This window comes from Chamaea fasciata, unplaced genomic scaffold (assembly GCF_029207755.1).
Source record: "Chamaea fasciata isolate MVZ Bird 193981 ecotype frontalis unplaced genomic scaffold, bChaFas1.0.hap1 SCAF_3, whole genome shotgun sequence".
NCBI classification, from domain to species: Eukaryota; Metazoa; Chordata; class Aves; order Passeriformes; family Sylviidae; genus Chamaea; species Chamaea fasciata.
Window position 1 is genome coordinate 47,374,343 of NW_027094088.1, and position 15,535 is coordinate 47,389,877.

General features: G+C 42.6%; 1 protein-coding gene across 5 annotated transcripts in view; it reads right to left on the reverse strand.

Annotated features, from left to right (window-relative positions):
- Positions 1-11,078: 11,078 nt before the first annotated feature.
- LOC136286846 (SAM and SH3 domain-containing protein 1-like) overlaps positions 11,079-15,535 on the reverse strand; it is a 532,287-nt gene continuing 527,830 nt past the window's right edge. For all 5 annotated transcript variants that reach the window (XM_066178880.1, XM_066178879.1, XM_066178883.1 and 2 more), the window contains one exon: positions 11,079-15,333. In XM_066178880.1, the coding sequence (XP_066034977.1) occupies positions 15,073-15,333 (261 nt within the window). In that variant the 3' untranslated portion in view covers positions 11,079-15,072. The remainder of the gene's footprint in view (positions 15,334-15,535) is intronic.

Below are 15,535 nucleotides of genomic sequence, written 5' to 3' on the forward strand. Positions count from 1 at the left end.
GTTAAACTAGGGTTTGAGGTACTACAGATTGCTCCTAGGCAAAAGAAAAGTGACCTCATATTTGACCACTGTGGCTAAATTCATGTTGTTACGGCTGGTCCTAACCATGGAAAAAATGAGATACAATGAAGGAAGCACAAGCTGCACCTTCTAGTCTTCCAGTAAGTCTCCCAAATTCATTAATATCAGAACAGTTGTCTTAGGTCAGGCTAAGGGTTTATTCATACAAGTATCTTTCCTTCAGATGCATCTTAACTATGTTTGTGGAAAGAGTATGAAACCTTTCCTCTGTACACTCTTCCAGCTCTCTGTGGTTTAAGTATGTCCTGATGTAAAGCCTGCACTCACACCATAATCTTTTTAGCAGCCATAAACAAAGCTTAATTCCACAATCTCCTCAATTTATTAATTCTTGTGGCCTCTGAAGCAGTCTGCTGTAAACACCACCACAATATAACTACACAGTCATGAACCATTATTTCCTTTCGCTGATTTGGCATTAGTTGTTCATTGCCTTGTGAAGACCCTGAGCAAACTGTTCTCCATTCACATTTTCCCTGGCCATCATCACTTCACTGCTCTTCACCCCATTCTGCATCAGTCTCTCCAGTCAGACCTCAGGGCTATTTAGTCTCTCTTCATAGGAAAGCTGTGCTGCACTGACCGTCCCTGCCCTCATCCTGTGCTGTGTCCAATTCTGACACAATGTTTTCTGGGATATCAGTGACCATCGTGACATTCAGTAGGGAAGATACAGATAAACATGCAAACTCCACAGCTTCTAAGTTACGAAGGAAGTTACTCAAGTATTATTAACTCAGACAACTGAAAGGAAAATTTCCTCACTGCTTTGCTAGACCCACATTTACCTCACAGCAAGCCTAGAAATATCCTCTTGGGCTCTTCCAGTTGTGCCAACTCCTAGATTTGCCCCAGCACAGAGCAAGGTTTGCCCAAAGCACATTTTCCCCCGAGAAAGGCAGCCCTCCAAAGGCAAAAGGAAGGCAGGGGCAGCCTGCATGGTAGTGCTATGAGTGGGGAAGATACGGGGCAGATATCAGGGGTAGGAATTTTATGGGGTTAATTTTTAAGACAGTTGGGGCTAAAATATGGTTACTACTTCGGAGGGAAAGTACTGAGTGCAGGGGTAATGATGGCAGCCATAGTAGCCACAAATAAAATGGGTAGGGTCATTGGAGTCCCTGGAAGATTTAGAGGAGGATAGCTGCAGGGAAGCATTATTTGTGCATAAAGAAGGCTGAATATGCATATTTTAGGTGGGAGAAGTCTGTCTTCGCATCCTCAAGAAGGCAAAGGATGCATGGAATAAACAAAGAAACAAACAAATCCACAAACCCATGCTTGGGTAATTATATCAAGATTCATGCTAGGCTTTGTTATGACACCATTGCAAACAATAGGTTGGTCTATCATTTTTATGGATCAGGATGGGAGAACTAAGTGCCATAGTTCAGGGTAACCCATGGAAGTATATAGAAGAATATCAGTATGTTTTGTTCCTGTAAAGACAAAGTAACAAAACTTAAAGGAATGACATGTAGGCTTGGCTGCAGTCTCTGAATAAGGCAATTAAAAGTTTTTGCAAAAAGCAGTTCACTCCCTTAATCTCTTGCACCTAAGCCCCAACATCCCTGCAGCAAGACACAAAGTCAAGACAGTTATAATTTGCTGTTAAGCCCAGATTCTAGATCTAAGGACAGGGAAGTCCTCCAGCAGACATAGGACTTTCCTCAGTTTTGCACCTTCCCATCAAACCTGGTGGCTAATGGGGCTCTGACTGAGCAACCAGCTGTGCCAGCCCTGGCCTGCACAGCTGGGCTGGAGGGAGACACTGAGGTGGCACAGTGGGCATACATGGCTGCCTAATGTGTTCCTGGTTCTTGTAGGAGCCACAAGAAGTAAATAAAAGGGCTTGGCACAGAGCCACCTGACATGTTATCGAGTGACAGGACAGTGGGTTGCAGATCTTGTTTTGTTTTGTTTTTTTGATGCCACTCAGAAATTCTTTTGGAAAAAAGAAATATACTATTATTTATGACATTTCTGTCTCTTCCACGCTGTCTCTCAGAGCTGTTTGGAAACCTCCCCAGCTCCCCACCCTGTTTGGCTTTTTGTCTCTGTTTTCAAGAAATACAGTCTCATCAAAATGGCAAAATATCCAAACTGCTGCACAGAAAATTGAGCCAATAGACTGGTCACCTGACTTGGAGCTTGGAGGATAGCTGCACTAATAGCAAACTGATTTGGGTTTTTATTCCTTTCAGTCATACATTGCTCAACACTGAGATTTACCCCGGTCTTAAGGGTTGCTGCAAAAGTCAGACGGTGTTGCAGATTTTCTTCAGAGAGGCACAGCACACCAGTATGAGATGCAGAGAATAAAACATGCTTTGCTTTCAAGGAAAAGAGATTAAGAGATATGTACTTATTTCTGAAAGACAAATCTCCAAAATAAGGGGATAAGAACCATTAGAAGTATTAGAAGTATATGGTATTAGAATACCATAAGAAATATTAAGAGTCCAGCCCTGGGAGGCTGGACTTCCTTGGTTCAGCTGCAGACTGATCTGTTTCCTCTTGAAAGAAAATTCATTCAACCATTTCAAGGGAAAATGTAGGGAAAATTATATAACAGCAACAATGACAATAATCCCTCAACTGTGCTTATTCCTCTTCTGCTTTTGAGCACTTGCAACCTCATTGCTTTAGGATCACAGCTATTGGCCAATCCAGGGTCTCATCCTTTCTTACTGACTTTCGTACTCGCGTCCTTGTTTACTTGCTAAAATGTAACAGTGAAATGATGAGAAGATTTAATTTATTTTGCACTGAAAATGGTCCAGCTCAAATGGAGTCTTAATGCTGGCTGCAGCCACTGTCCACCATATGAATCTGTTCAAGAGATTTGCCATAACACTGCAGGATCTGGATGGGATGTTCCCCACAAAGCGTTTCTCCCGCTGCACCAGCTGAGCCTCAGCAGCAATGAGTGAGCTGTCTTGAGTGAAACACTCACGGCTGTGGTGTTCAACAGAGAGGCACAGACTGAAACAAGCACCTCAACAGATCATCTGATGACAAGGTAAGCAAGGAGAGGCAATGAGGAGAAAAGGGGGAGTGAAAACACAGGATCAGCAAAGGACAGGCATAAGGAAAGGTGGGCAGGAGGCAGGCATGTGGGTGTGCAGAAGGACTCAGACGAGCTGGGGTGGCTGGAGCTCGTCCCTCCTGAAATACAGCCAACTTTTCAATAATCTTCATCTGTCTTTTTAAACAAAGCATCTGGATTTTTTTTCCCTATTTTCTTTTACAAGTATGACTCAAACCAGCCTCAACTGACACAGCCATAAAACCATTCTTTCTCCTACTGTACTTACCTGCCTCATTTGATATCTGCCCCAAGCTTCCTCAGTAATGTAGTCCACACTCCTGTAGATTTATTTTCTCCCCCTTCTTTTAAATCTGCCACCTGGACAGGATCAAGTCCTGCAGCAAAAAAAGAGAACATCCTATAGGAAGAACATTCAGCTAGCTCGTCAAGGCAGTTGTAGTGCACTAGGTAGGGTGAGTTGAGGCTGTGCAAGAAATTGTAATTGTTCTTTTCTCTACCTTCTAAGAGCATTGAGTTTTATGGTCTTTAAAAAAGTAAATGGAAGCAGCAAGAGATTACTGTATATTAATAGGCTTAAATACACAGATTCATTTCAAAGACAAAAGGAGATAGAGGGAGAAAGCTTTAAATGTTTCACTTTAATTTGTCTTTGGCATTAATTCTGCCAGCAGTAGTTTTATCTCCCAGTAGTAATACTATTTAGATATCCAATAACCATTATAACTGTAAGAACACAAAGGTCACACAAATACAGTAGATCAGAACTAAGAAAATTTTAATTTTTAGAAGCATTTTTACTTGCTGCTTATCCAGTAATTCCAGCTTTTAAATGGACCATATATGCTCATTTTGATGAAATGTTTTCAAAAATATCAGAAGTGTCTCATTCCAAAAGTAATATTGATGCAGTCTAACTTTGAAGATAGTGAAGACCAGAAGCTGCTTACCATAACAGAGAAACAACTTTATAGGCCATCACAGACTTGTATTAATTGTACAGAAGCAGGGGAAGTTGAAGCCAAAAATGCAGACAACATAGTTCCCTCACTATGAAATAGCTGTTTATTGGACTTTATTTCTTTACTCTCCAGTAGATGGCAATCCAGCACTTGGCCAATAAAACAGTCATGTGGAGACCCTTCTCAGTATACGAGTCTGTGGGGGCTTTAGTTGTATATTTTAAGTCCAACTTTGGACTGAAAACTTTATCCAAGCAAATCATTCAAGCAGTGTTTTATTATATTGCTGGTCAGCATGAGACAACACCAGAACAAAGAAGAGTTGAGAAGTGAATGTGGAAATGGCCTTTCAGAGCAGGGCAAGATTTTAATGTCTTTAATGACTGCTTATTGTTTTAGTTAAGCTTCTTTACATGGATTTTTAGAAGACTTGGGAGGTAAAATTGTAAATTTTGGTATCTTCCCATTTGGAAGTTTACTTGCTCTTGGAGTGTTGTATTTCCTGTACTTAAGAAAAGATTGCACAGAACTCCCTGAATTCTCTCCCTTCTGACTGAGCCTCTCTCCAGAAGGTAGCTGCGCGTCACAGAGTGTTTGTGCCTTGCCTGCTCATTCACATTGCTCCGGGGACATTTCTGGGGTTGTCACTGGAAAATCAAATCCACAAAATATGTCAGATGTGGCACAGACCCTGACTCAGCTGCCAGCCTGGCTACTCACCTGTCCCACATGCCCAGGTCACCAGAGCCTTCTGTAGGGGTTGGGGTGGTACAAGTGATGGTATTTCCCTTCAGAGCAGGGAGCTAGGGGAGGTATGGATTTAGGGGCACCAGAAGGGAGATCAGGGGTGTTGGCACCAGCATTGCATTGCATGACAGGGATGGCTGAAGTGCTCATCATCCAATGGCTGTGACCCAGCTCAGGGCTGTGCAGGCAGGGAGACCCATATTTCAGTGAGGTTACCTGGAGAGAGGAAGGACACACCCTTCTGTGGAAAAGACTGACAAGCCAGTAAGCAACAAAGTAAAGGGAAGGCAGGGAATCAACAGAGATTCATTATTTTGCTAATACCTCTGAGTCCTTGTAGGCTTCCTTCATCACTTCATTTATGCATTTGTTTTGAAGCTTTGTGATTTCTAAAAGTATGGATGGATAGGGGCAAAAATGGCCCTTTGTCAAATATTTGACCCTTGTGTAACAGAGATGAAAGCAGCAGCCCTGCAGAGCAGTTTACATTTTCAGAACCTTGTACCAGTCATCAATTACTATTTGCACTCCATCTTGAATCAAGCTGGAGCTTGAAGGGAATCACACGTTTCCATGGGATGGAGATAACAGAAGCAAGTGGCAGAGCTCCTGTAAAAAGGTGTCTCAGAGAAGTTTACACTGTTTTCTTTCAAATTGGCTCGCTAGCAACAAGCGTGGGGCTGCTCATTTGGTCTGCTGTCATCATTTGGGTTTTGCTCGGTTGGTTTTTAAACAAGGCCTTGGGTTTTAGATATAATTGATGCAAAGGTGGTGGCAAACCTTGTAGCAGCTGCTTCCTTTATAGGTTAAGCCAACGAGCAGAAACGATATGTCTGGGAAAACTAACAATCTGTTTTATGTTCCCACTGCTATGTGTGAGGGAGGATGAATTGGATGTTGTGATTCAGAGTTAGCCAGAGCCTGCTCAGAACAGAACAGAAACATAGAACAGCGGCCCACAGTGAGAGCCTGACGCCTCACCTTGTCCAGTGGCAATTGTCCTGAGCCAAGAGATGCCTCTTCTGGGGAAGAACAGCATGTAACTCCCACAGCTAGAAATAAAGGAGAGCTTTCTTCTTGTCCTTAAATTCTTCATATATTTTTAAGGAATTTATCCTTTAAAAGTATTTGCTTAAACTAACTTATTAAATGCATAATAAAGCAAGGCACAGCCTCGCCTAATTCACACCAAATATATGCCTGAGAATGTCAGACCTCTGTGTTCCCAGAAGGTGAGAAATGCTGCTCTTGTTTTTAAGACATTCATCAGCTTTCCCCTACTTTCCTCATCCAGCTCTCCTGCCTGTCTTTCCCTCCTGTCTCTCCCAGTAAGCCTTACTACCACCTCAGCTGTTCCATGAGCTGGCTGATCCCTTTTCCTTCCTCCTGTGCCCTTAATGCAGCCAGAGCAAACATATGCCAGGAATACTACAGATGGATTTTCACTTTGCCTGCTTGGAGGGACTGCCATGCTTGGGTGGTTCAGGCACACCTTGGGAGGACATGAAGGAAGAAGAGAGGCACAGCCTGTAAATGTTATTCCCACAGCACATGCAGGACTAAACAGAGGAAAGGAACCCTTTGGGGCTGATATTGGAAATAACTGAAAGCAAATAAAAGAAATCAAATGTTTCCTACTCTGGCACTGAAAACCTTGCATGCCTGACAGATCTTTGTAGTTTTCTCTAAGAAGGAGCTATCTAGATTTACTTCACTTACATTAAGAACACAAGATCTGTAGGATTTCTCTGTTAGCCACCAAAACTTCCTGCTTTCCTGGGCCTTTCAATGCTTGTGCTTCAGGACTCAATGCTCCCAGTAAAAGCAGTATTTCTCAGAATTATAGAGTGCATTTGGTATTGATGCTCTCTCAATTATCTGATTGAATTGAGTGTCTCTTCTCCAAATAGCATCTTGAATTCACAGAACTTCATGAAAGTTCTCAGCCAAGTAGATACACCTGGAAAAAGGAGCAGAAATAGTCACCAGCATGGAAGTTTACTGGTTTGTTTTCCTGCCTTCCTTTCTGTGTTGAACCTGGGATCTATGTGAGGCCCTGAGGAGGTATTCACCAGATCTGTCTCATGTTAACTGTGTTTTCCCCAGGCCACTTCATACCTCTTGAGGTGCTTGCACAAGTCATCACAAGCCACTTTTGTTTGTGCACAGTCCTAAGTGAGCACCACACAATGACCAGAAAACCTTGGCTTTGGTCTTCTCACAGGCTAAACATATAACATGACAGGAGAAGGCAGCAGGATGCAGCTCACTAGGATGCAAGGAGTGAGGCCGAGTCTTGGTTTACTGTGTATGCAGACAAGCATAGACAAATTTGTTTAAGTGTTCCTGGGCATGAAACTACTCCCAAGCTTTGCCTGCAAGGTTAAACACTGTGTTGCAGACACTTGTCAGCTCCAGGGGAGACACACCTACACACAGACAGGCATTGTGTGGAAGCTTGGGCCATTGCTTGTGATGTGAGTTTGCATGAATCCTCACAGACTCAGGTAGAAGCCTCCCATATTTCTGAAGCAAAACACAACTGACGAAATTGCTAAAATAGACACAAAAGAAAAAAGAAAACAAACAAGTTTTTGAATGCCTTCCAGGGGTTTCCTATGGGCCAAAAAGCAAATTTTTGACTCGCGCTCTCGTGTGTTAGAAAGCAGCCTGAAACCTTTCCTTACTTTGTCATCAGGCTGAAGAGAGGAAAACTGAGAAGGCAGCAGTCGGTCCCAAGGCATGTTCTAAATCCAAAAAAAAAATCTCTTTCAAAAGGAAGTGGTTTAATGACTTGAGAGAGCCTCTCATCTCTCATTTCGTTAGATGACTTCATTACGCACATAAGTGCTTTTTTGTGTAATTGAATTGATCTAAGTTATTCTTCTGCTCCCCACAAATTGCACTGCTCCAAATCCAAAACACCTTCTATGCTTCTATGATGCTCATGCTTTGATGTCCATAAGGAAGTGCAGCCTGTGCAGTGGGAGGTGGGAGAGGGGCAATCCTGCTTCTCACTATCAGCAAACGTGGCCTTACTCATGCAGCAGCTCCTCTGGATGGCAATTCGGTGCTGCTAAAAGAAAACAAAAAGGTATGTAGTGCTTGCCTGTAGTCTCAGTGTGCTCAGGAGCATCACTAATCTTGCTTTCAGATAGCCAGTGCCAGCTATAAAATTGCTCTCACCTCAGGGTATAGTAAGTGGTAGGCATGATTGCAAATTCATTTCTTTTTTTGGCTTTGTAGGATTTCTAGGACCTGAGCACACCTGCAAGTTGAACTAACCGTAGCTCTCACTACCAAGCTTGTTTCCAGTGGGGATTCTGGACATCAGACTGGAAGACAGGCTACTGTCACACTTCTAGTGCTGTACAGGAACAGCTCACCACAGGGTTGAGGTGGCATTACATGGGTTTTTTCATCAACATTGAACTTGCCAGAGAGACAATCTAGTTCCAGTCTTCAAGGCAGAGAAATGGTGGTGGTTTTTATGTTTGGCTAAGTGCAAATGGACCCACTTAAATCAGAACTTTAAAAGTGAGTGCTAGTATTAGGCAACAGCTCAGTCATGCTTCAGTAAAACATTAAAAAAAAATTGTAACTTCCATTTTTAGCACCTGGTGTGTATATATTCATTACCATAGGAGTCAGTGGAGGCAAAGAGAAAAAAAACAAAACGAAACAAAAAAACCCCAAACCCAAAAACAAACAACAACAAAAAACCCCCAGTAGATTGATAGTCTAATTTACAAGGGTGTCCCCTTAAGACAGGATTTGTGGACATAAACTCCAATCTTGTTTTCACAAACTTGCACATCTGTATATGCAATTTGTGGCTAAATGAAAAAATGCAACTTATGGGAATTTCAGAATAGCATATGCATGGTAGCATAAGGAATGTAGAACTTGTCAGGAATGCAAAGGGCTCTGCCTACCTGGGATGGGATCCACCTTGGGAGAGCCAAATCCAGAACCTCTGAGGCTATGCAGGACTCATCTCAGGGAAGGTGAACTTCAGCAGATTCAAGAAACAACAAGGCTGTTCGGAGTACAGAATTGTAATCCCAATTTACCTTTCTCTCCTACTCAAACCTGTCTAGTCTTGGAAGCAGCTAACCCCATCAGGCATCTTTCTGTTTGGCCATAGGCACCTATATTTTCTATGAACTTCAACTGCAGCATGCCAAGAAAAAATATTCCTTTGAAATAAGACTTATGGCTTTGTTCTAGTCTGACTCTGTTTGGAAGAATACTAATTCTATAAAAGTCCTGAAAAGTTTTGAAAGAGGGCTTGGGATCTTTTTGGTGTAGAATATGAGTCAGTCCATTTACATGTGCAAAACTTCTGCTTGGAGACAGGCCCAAACCCACTGGAAATGACAGAATCTCAGAGCTTTGGGGTCAGGACTTGAACAGTGTCAGTGTACCTGCAAGCACACTCATGCAGGCACAAGCTCAGCGTAGACTACTTGTGTTGCAGAATTGAAGGAAAAAAATAATGATGTTCATTCATGCCATGAAAGACTGAAGTGCCTGCAAAACAGCAAGGCTAAGAACTAATAAGAATCACAGAATCGCAAATTCCAAACCGCTGATTTGGAAGGGACCCACAAGGATTATCGAGTCAAACTCCCGTCCCTGCACTGCACCATCCCCAAGAGTCACACCACTTGTTTTGTACTGCTTCTTGAATGTTAAAGGATCATCCTTTAGTGGGCTCCTGAGGTAGCTCCGGTGGTACATGTAACATTACATTCATAGCTTTTAAGTCTCTGTCGGCTTACACATGAACCCTCTGCTCAGGCGTAAAGTTTCTAAGTATTAGCAGCAAGAATTTTGAGCCCATTTCTCCCACACCACATCTCGTTTTCTGGTGCAAACACATGTGGAAAGAGAACTTTTAGAATAAGGATAGGTATGTATGGCTTGGGGGGTGGCGGTGTTTGGTTTTGGCAGCAGCTACTGCGGTTAGCACACGTTTGGATCAAACAGCAGCAAAATGCTGAGAGCAGTAGATGGGGGCTTTGTGTTTCAGCTGCTCCCAACGCAATCCTGCACCACAGCAATCTTGGAAGGGAAGCACTACTCCTTCCAGCTGCAGGAATGGCAAGCGCCCCGGCTTTTCATGTTGCGCAGTGTTTGTTTTGTTTTTATTTCTGTTTTGTTACTCGAGAGACCCTTGGAAACAGCGGGGCCCGGCGCTGGCGCTGCCGGCGGCGCCCTCTGCCGCCCTCCCGGCCGCACGGAGCCCTCGCCGCCCTCATTGCCGCCCCATGCCCACCACGTCCCACAGCTCCACAGAGGGGAGCGCTGCCCGGCGGGACACGGACATTCAGCTGTCTGGATCCAGCCAGAAAGATTCTTTTGTTTTCCACTTTATGTCGTCGCCTGAGTTCAGCTTCCGGTTAACGACAACTCGTGCAGACACAGCCGCCCGTCGTTCCTTGGGGCTAAATCCACAAAGGATTAACTTCATGCTGTTGCCATGAGGAGCTGGCGGCACGCTGCTAGGCAGCTAAGCATACCCATTAATTACACAGCAAATTTAACCAGACCAACAAATGCAAAGCAGGAAGCAACAAGTTACTCAAGTGAGCTGGAAGGAAGTGCCAAGAATCATGTCCCAAGGCTCCTTTGCCCCAAACCCTGGATGGACATTGGCATCTTATTCCAGACTGGAGACATTACCTGATTGCTCAGGAGTTACAGCACCTTACCAGCCAAACGAAGCAGAGCTGCATTTGCAAACCAGGTTTGAAACCCTTCTTGCAGGCAAGGGCTGTAACTACAGCTCCGCAGCATTGTACTCATGGGCTCTTCTCCTCCGGGTTCACCAATCATTATTTTTTCCACTGCAAAGTGGTGAAGCTCCCAAGGGGAGACCTGGGAGACCTCTCACAGATACCTCACTAAGCCTAGCAGCTGGACATTCACAGGATATAACAGGCAACGTTTGGACAGTGCTGATTTACATAATATAACAGCTGCCTCTAGTCCTGAATTATCAGGGCTTTTAATATTTTAAAATATTTTAAACCCTTTTCTCCTGCTGTAGATGTCTTGAGAGTGCTTACAAGGAGAAGAACCAGAGGCTTGGTAAACTACAGGGCGAGGACCAAAGATTTAAGTAAAAAAGTTACATCACTGGACACTGCTACCCAAGCACTAAATAGAGGATCTGTTGGCAAAATCAAAAACAACAACAACAACAAGAAAGAAAAAAAAAAAGAAAAAAGAGAGAGACCATGGAAATTTATTTACTTTTTATCTATGAACAGTATGACATATAATTATAGACAAGTTTTGATACACAGGAAAACCCTTTTGTCAACCATTTTTTTGCTAAATGAAACAGCACAATAATCTTTACACATTCATATTTTGTTTTTTTGTTTTTTTTTTCTTTACAATACACAGCTTTCTTGGGTTGAAGCAAACTGCGGGACATATTGAGTACTGGTATATTACAGCTACTTACATCATTTAAGAACAGCAAATGGAGAAAAATAAGTTATTTAAATATTGATTTCATATACAGAAAGTGCAACTTTGTTAGTTGTTACATAACTTGCTTGACAGTTTTGATTCCCCAAAGGGTGTCAATTAATGCTAAAAGTATCTTGGACTGAAAGTATTATTTATTCTAAAAATAATACAGTACAACTGCACAGCTGTGACTTAGTGAATCGACCACTATTGCTGCTCTTAGACATGATGGCCTGTTTGAATAATGCAATGTTTGATGCTTCTGATCATGCTCCCAGTCTGCATCCACAGCCAGGCTCATATAAGAGCACAGGAAATTGCCACCTGGGTGGTAACAGCAGGTTATTGATCAAAGCATATGGTTATGATGGCACTTGGTAGTATTTTGGGCTTGCTGCTTCTATTGTTAAATAGCTGTTTGAGTTACTAAGATACATGGATAGATACTTAACATGGTGAGCCTGAGCAGAGCAGATGAGGATTCCAGCAGCAGGTTTCTTCTGTGCTTTCCAAGAGTTAATGAGTGAACTTTTGCTTAGAGCACTGAAGGTTGCAAGAAGATGCAAAAGGTTATGGCTCTCGTAACGCACCACCTCACCTGCTTGGGGAATGCCACAGGTCACTGAAACCACAGCAGGGAAGCTCAAACACTGAGAAGCTTAAGGCTTTTTTTAGATTAGAATATAAAGTGAAACTGTGATTCAAGTAAGACCACAAAGCACATTCTTTAAAAGAAAACAAAACAAATACTAAAACTCATAAATCTCAAACTGCTCACTCCAGTCCTGATGGGTGTGATTTGGTTTCCCTGGGTCACGTAGTCATTTAAAAAGAATGGATTTACAAAGAGAGTTTGGCAAACAGGTTCAGCTTATTCCCATAATTCTCCTTCTGTTATTAAGAGAGGGGAAAGTGATTAATATGGGAGAGCTTTATTATATGACTTGTTTTCCCTGCAACACAAGGAAATTTGTTTCCTTTTTTATTGCTATAGTCAGCTTGGACTTTTCCCTTGCTCCAATATAACTGCTGTCCACTTACTTCTACTCTGTTCTGGTCCCTGCCTGTAATCCCAGGAAGTCTCAATACTCTTTCCATCTCCTGCTTACTGATAGTCATCATGTAAGCCTCAGAGACAAACAAGATAAAAATAACAATTATTAAAAACCCAATTTTTTAAAATTTCTTTCTTTTTTTTTTTTTTTTTAGAATCATAGGATATACTGAGCTACAAAAAGGGACCCATCGAGTCCAATTCCTGGCCCTGCACAGCACCATCCCCAAGAGTCATACCATGTACCTGAGAGCGTTGTCTGAACATCTCTTGAACTCAGCCAGCCTTGGAGCAGTGACTACTTCCCTGGGGAGCCTGTTCTAGTGCCCAAACACCCTCTGGTAGGTGAAGAACCTTTTCCTGATATCTCCAACCTAAACCTCCCCTGACTCAGCTTCAGGCCATGCCTTTGGGTCCTGTCCCTGGAGTGAAGAGATCAGTACCTGCCCCTCTGCTTCCTCTCATGAGGATGTTGTAACTGCAATGAGGTCCCCACTCAGTCTCTTCCAGACTGAACAGACTCAGCTGTTCCTCACAAAGCGTCCCCTCCAGACCCTTCGCCATCCTTGTAGCCCTCTTTTGGATGCTCCCTAATAGCTTAATGTCATTTTTATATTCTGGTGCCCAAAAATGCGCACAGGACTCGAGGTGAGGCTGCACAGACTTTCACCACCTGTACAAAACATGTCTGCTATATGTCTTCTGATTCTGTCATATCAGAACATGCTGCTTATCAGACACCAAGGAGAATATTACAGAGCTTTGCTTGAGAACAATTTCAAGTTGCGTCAGTGGCTTAGTTGCCTTCATATGACAGTGTGCAGTAGACACTGGTGAAATATGAAATGTGGGAAGCAAACTTAGCAGCTAGAAATTCTACCAGGAGGCAAATTAGTTATCATCTCTAGGAAAATGCATACTCATCCACTTAAACATGACCATGAAAGGGCCAGATATAGTAAGGAATCATGGAGTAACCACAACTTTTCATTCATGCTGTCAATCTGAGAGCACTTTATCAGAAGTCATTAGCTCAGTATGAGACTGGGATAACTGGGGCACTGACCAAGGAAGTGCCTTGTCTGGTTTTACAAAGTAAATTGATGTCAGTACTGATACTGGAAACAGCCAGTATCAGCCTGTGCCCAGGTTTCTATTCTAGCTCCCTTTACCTGCCAGACTAAGCTTGCTCTGTATTCCATGGAGCATTTGCATTACAAGAGGCTTAAGGACACACCATATATAGACCCCAAAGAAAAAGCTGGTTATGTGCTATTCATGGTAATTTGTATTTGGTATATAAAACGTGTACCCAATATAGAAAAATAAAATCTGTCATTAGTCACATATGTGACTGGAACGTTGCACATGGAGTTAGGCAGAAAAATATCATTGCATCATGAAAAATGGTTCATCACATTTGCCAGAACAATGCTCTTTTCCAGTGAGAGGTAATATTAATGCAGTGGTGAGGAATATCAACTGTTCTAAAAATCACAGTGTTATTCATAAGACTATCTGGGAATTTTCTTGTCCATGCAATGGAATTACTGGGTCTAATGATTTCTATGGGACACAATTTGCTTTTTCGATGCAAGTGAATTTTCCTTTGCAGAAACCCACTGTTTGGAATCAATATGGTCAGGATACCAAGTCAAAGCTGCAGCATAATGATTGACAATATAACACAGTACACAGAATATGATTAAAATGAAAAGCAGTTACATATATACAAGGCAGTATATCTTGGAACAGTTTAGTAGCAACAGTAAATGCAGACTGTAGTGAACAAGGAGTTAACCTGACAACCGAAACCCAGCATAACCCTGCATTTGTAAAAGCACCTCTGCAGCACAGGAGATGTTATGATGAGGCATTTTATAGAAGCTACTTCAGCTGGAAATCACCCTAAATGCAACTTAAATGTGACAGGTTGAAACAAGGCTTGGGAAACGTGAATACAGGTAAAGTGAACACTAGGTAACTGCTTAAAAGCTTATTTTAAGGCAAATAAAAAGGTGATTGCTAGAAAGCAGTTATAAAAATGACCTCAGCTCTGTACAAATAAAAAGAAGCCTTCTGAATCTCCAAGGGTTAGTTGCATTGAAGTGACAGAGATGGACCACACTGAAAACTAATTTCAGTCCATCAACTTTAGCCTAGCTAAAGCCTTTGTGGCAACTGGGACCTAGACCAAGCAACAGCAAAGATGACTGGGGAGGGTTTTGTATTTAGCTCTAGACTGCTAAAATAAACAAAAGGCATTTGCCAAACATCTACTAGAATTTGCACCTTGATTTGTACCCGGTCTTTAGGACTGATTTCAGGTACCTGGAACCTAGATGTACAAAAGACCTGTTACTAGTATCACTATCACAAACTCGAGGAAAATGTTCAAGGGTCCCTTAATTCTGTGAAGCTGTCTGATTCTCAGGCCAACCCTGTGCAGTTTATAAAACAGGAATACTTTAGATAGGAGTGAGGGGAGAGGGAAGTACCACTTCTATGATACCTGGTGGTTGCCTCTCTTCTCCTTCAGTCGCCAAAGACTTTCATATCCTTTGAAGAAGATATCTGCCTGTCCTGGGGAGCCACTTCCTTGATCTCTTTAGCTATGTGAAGTAATTAGAGTGATACTGGTGCAGGAAGAAGCAGTGGATTCTTGACCAGGCAATGACACACTATGGAGCACGTTAAATTGCCTCTGGATCAAGAGGTTTGAAGAGTCTTGCTGCTGCCAGGAGCTTGCTTATGTGCCTTTCCTCTGTGATGCCAGCTTTTTGAAGGCAAGTTTGTGACAGAGAAGGCACTTTGCTCAGTGTGTTGAATCCTGCTTCTGTGAGCAGGCTGGAATACATAGGCAGGCCAATGGAAATCAGCCAGTCAGATACAGAGGTGATGAGTCCTGGGGATACAGGTTTACGGCAAATTTCTGTGAGTCCTCCACTTGGAATCTGGGAAGTAAAAAAAAAAGAACAGGGAACCCTTAATGTTAAGCACATCTGCTTGTTTTACAACAAGTCTCTTTTTTTGTTTATTTTCTCTTCCAAACTGGTAGAATTTCATAGCAGATGTTCTAACTTCTCTCATGTCATGTTTGTCAGTATGAGAGTGGTGTGGGCTGAAAGGCTCAGATCCCTTGGCCAGAAGCACTCA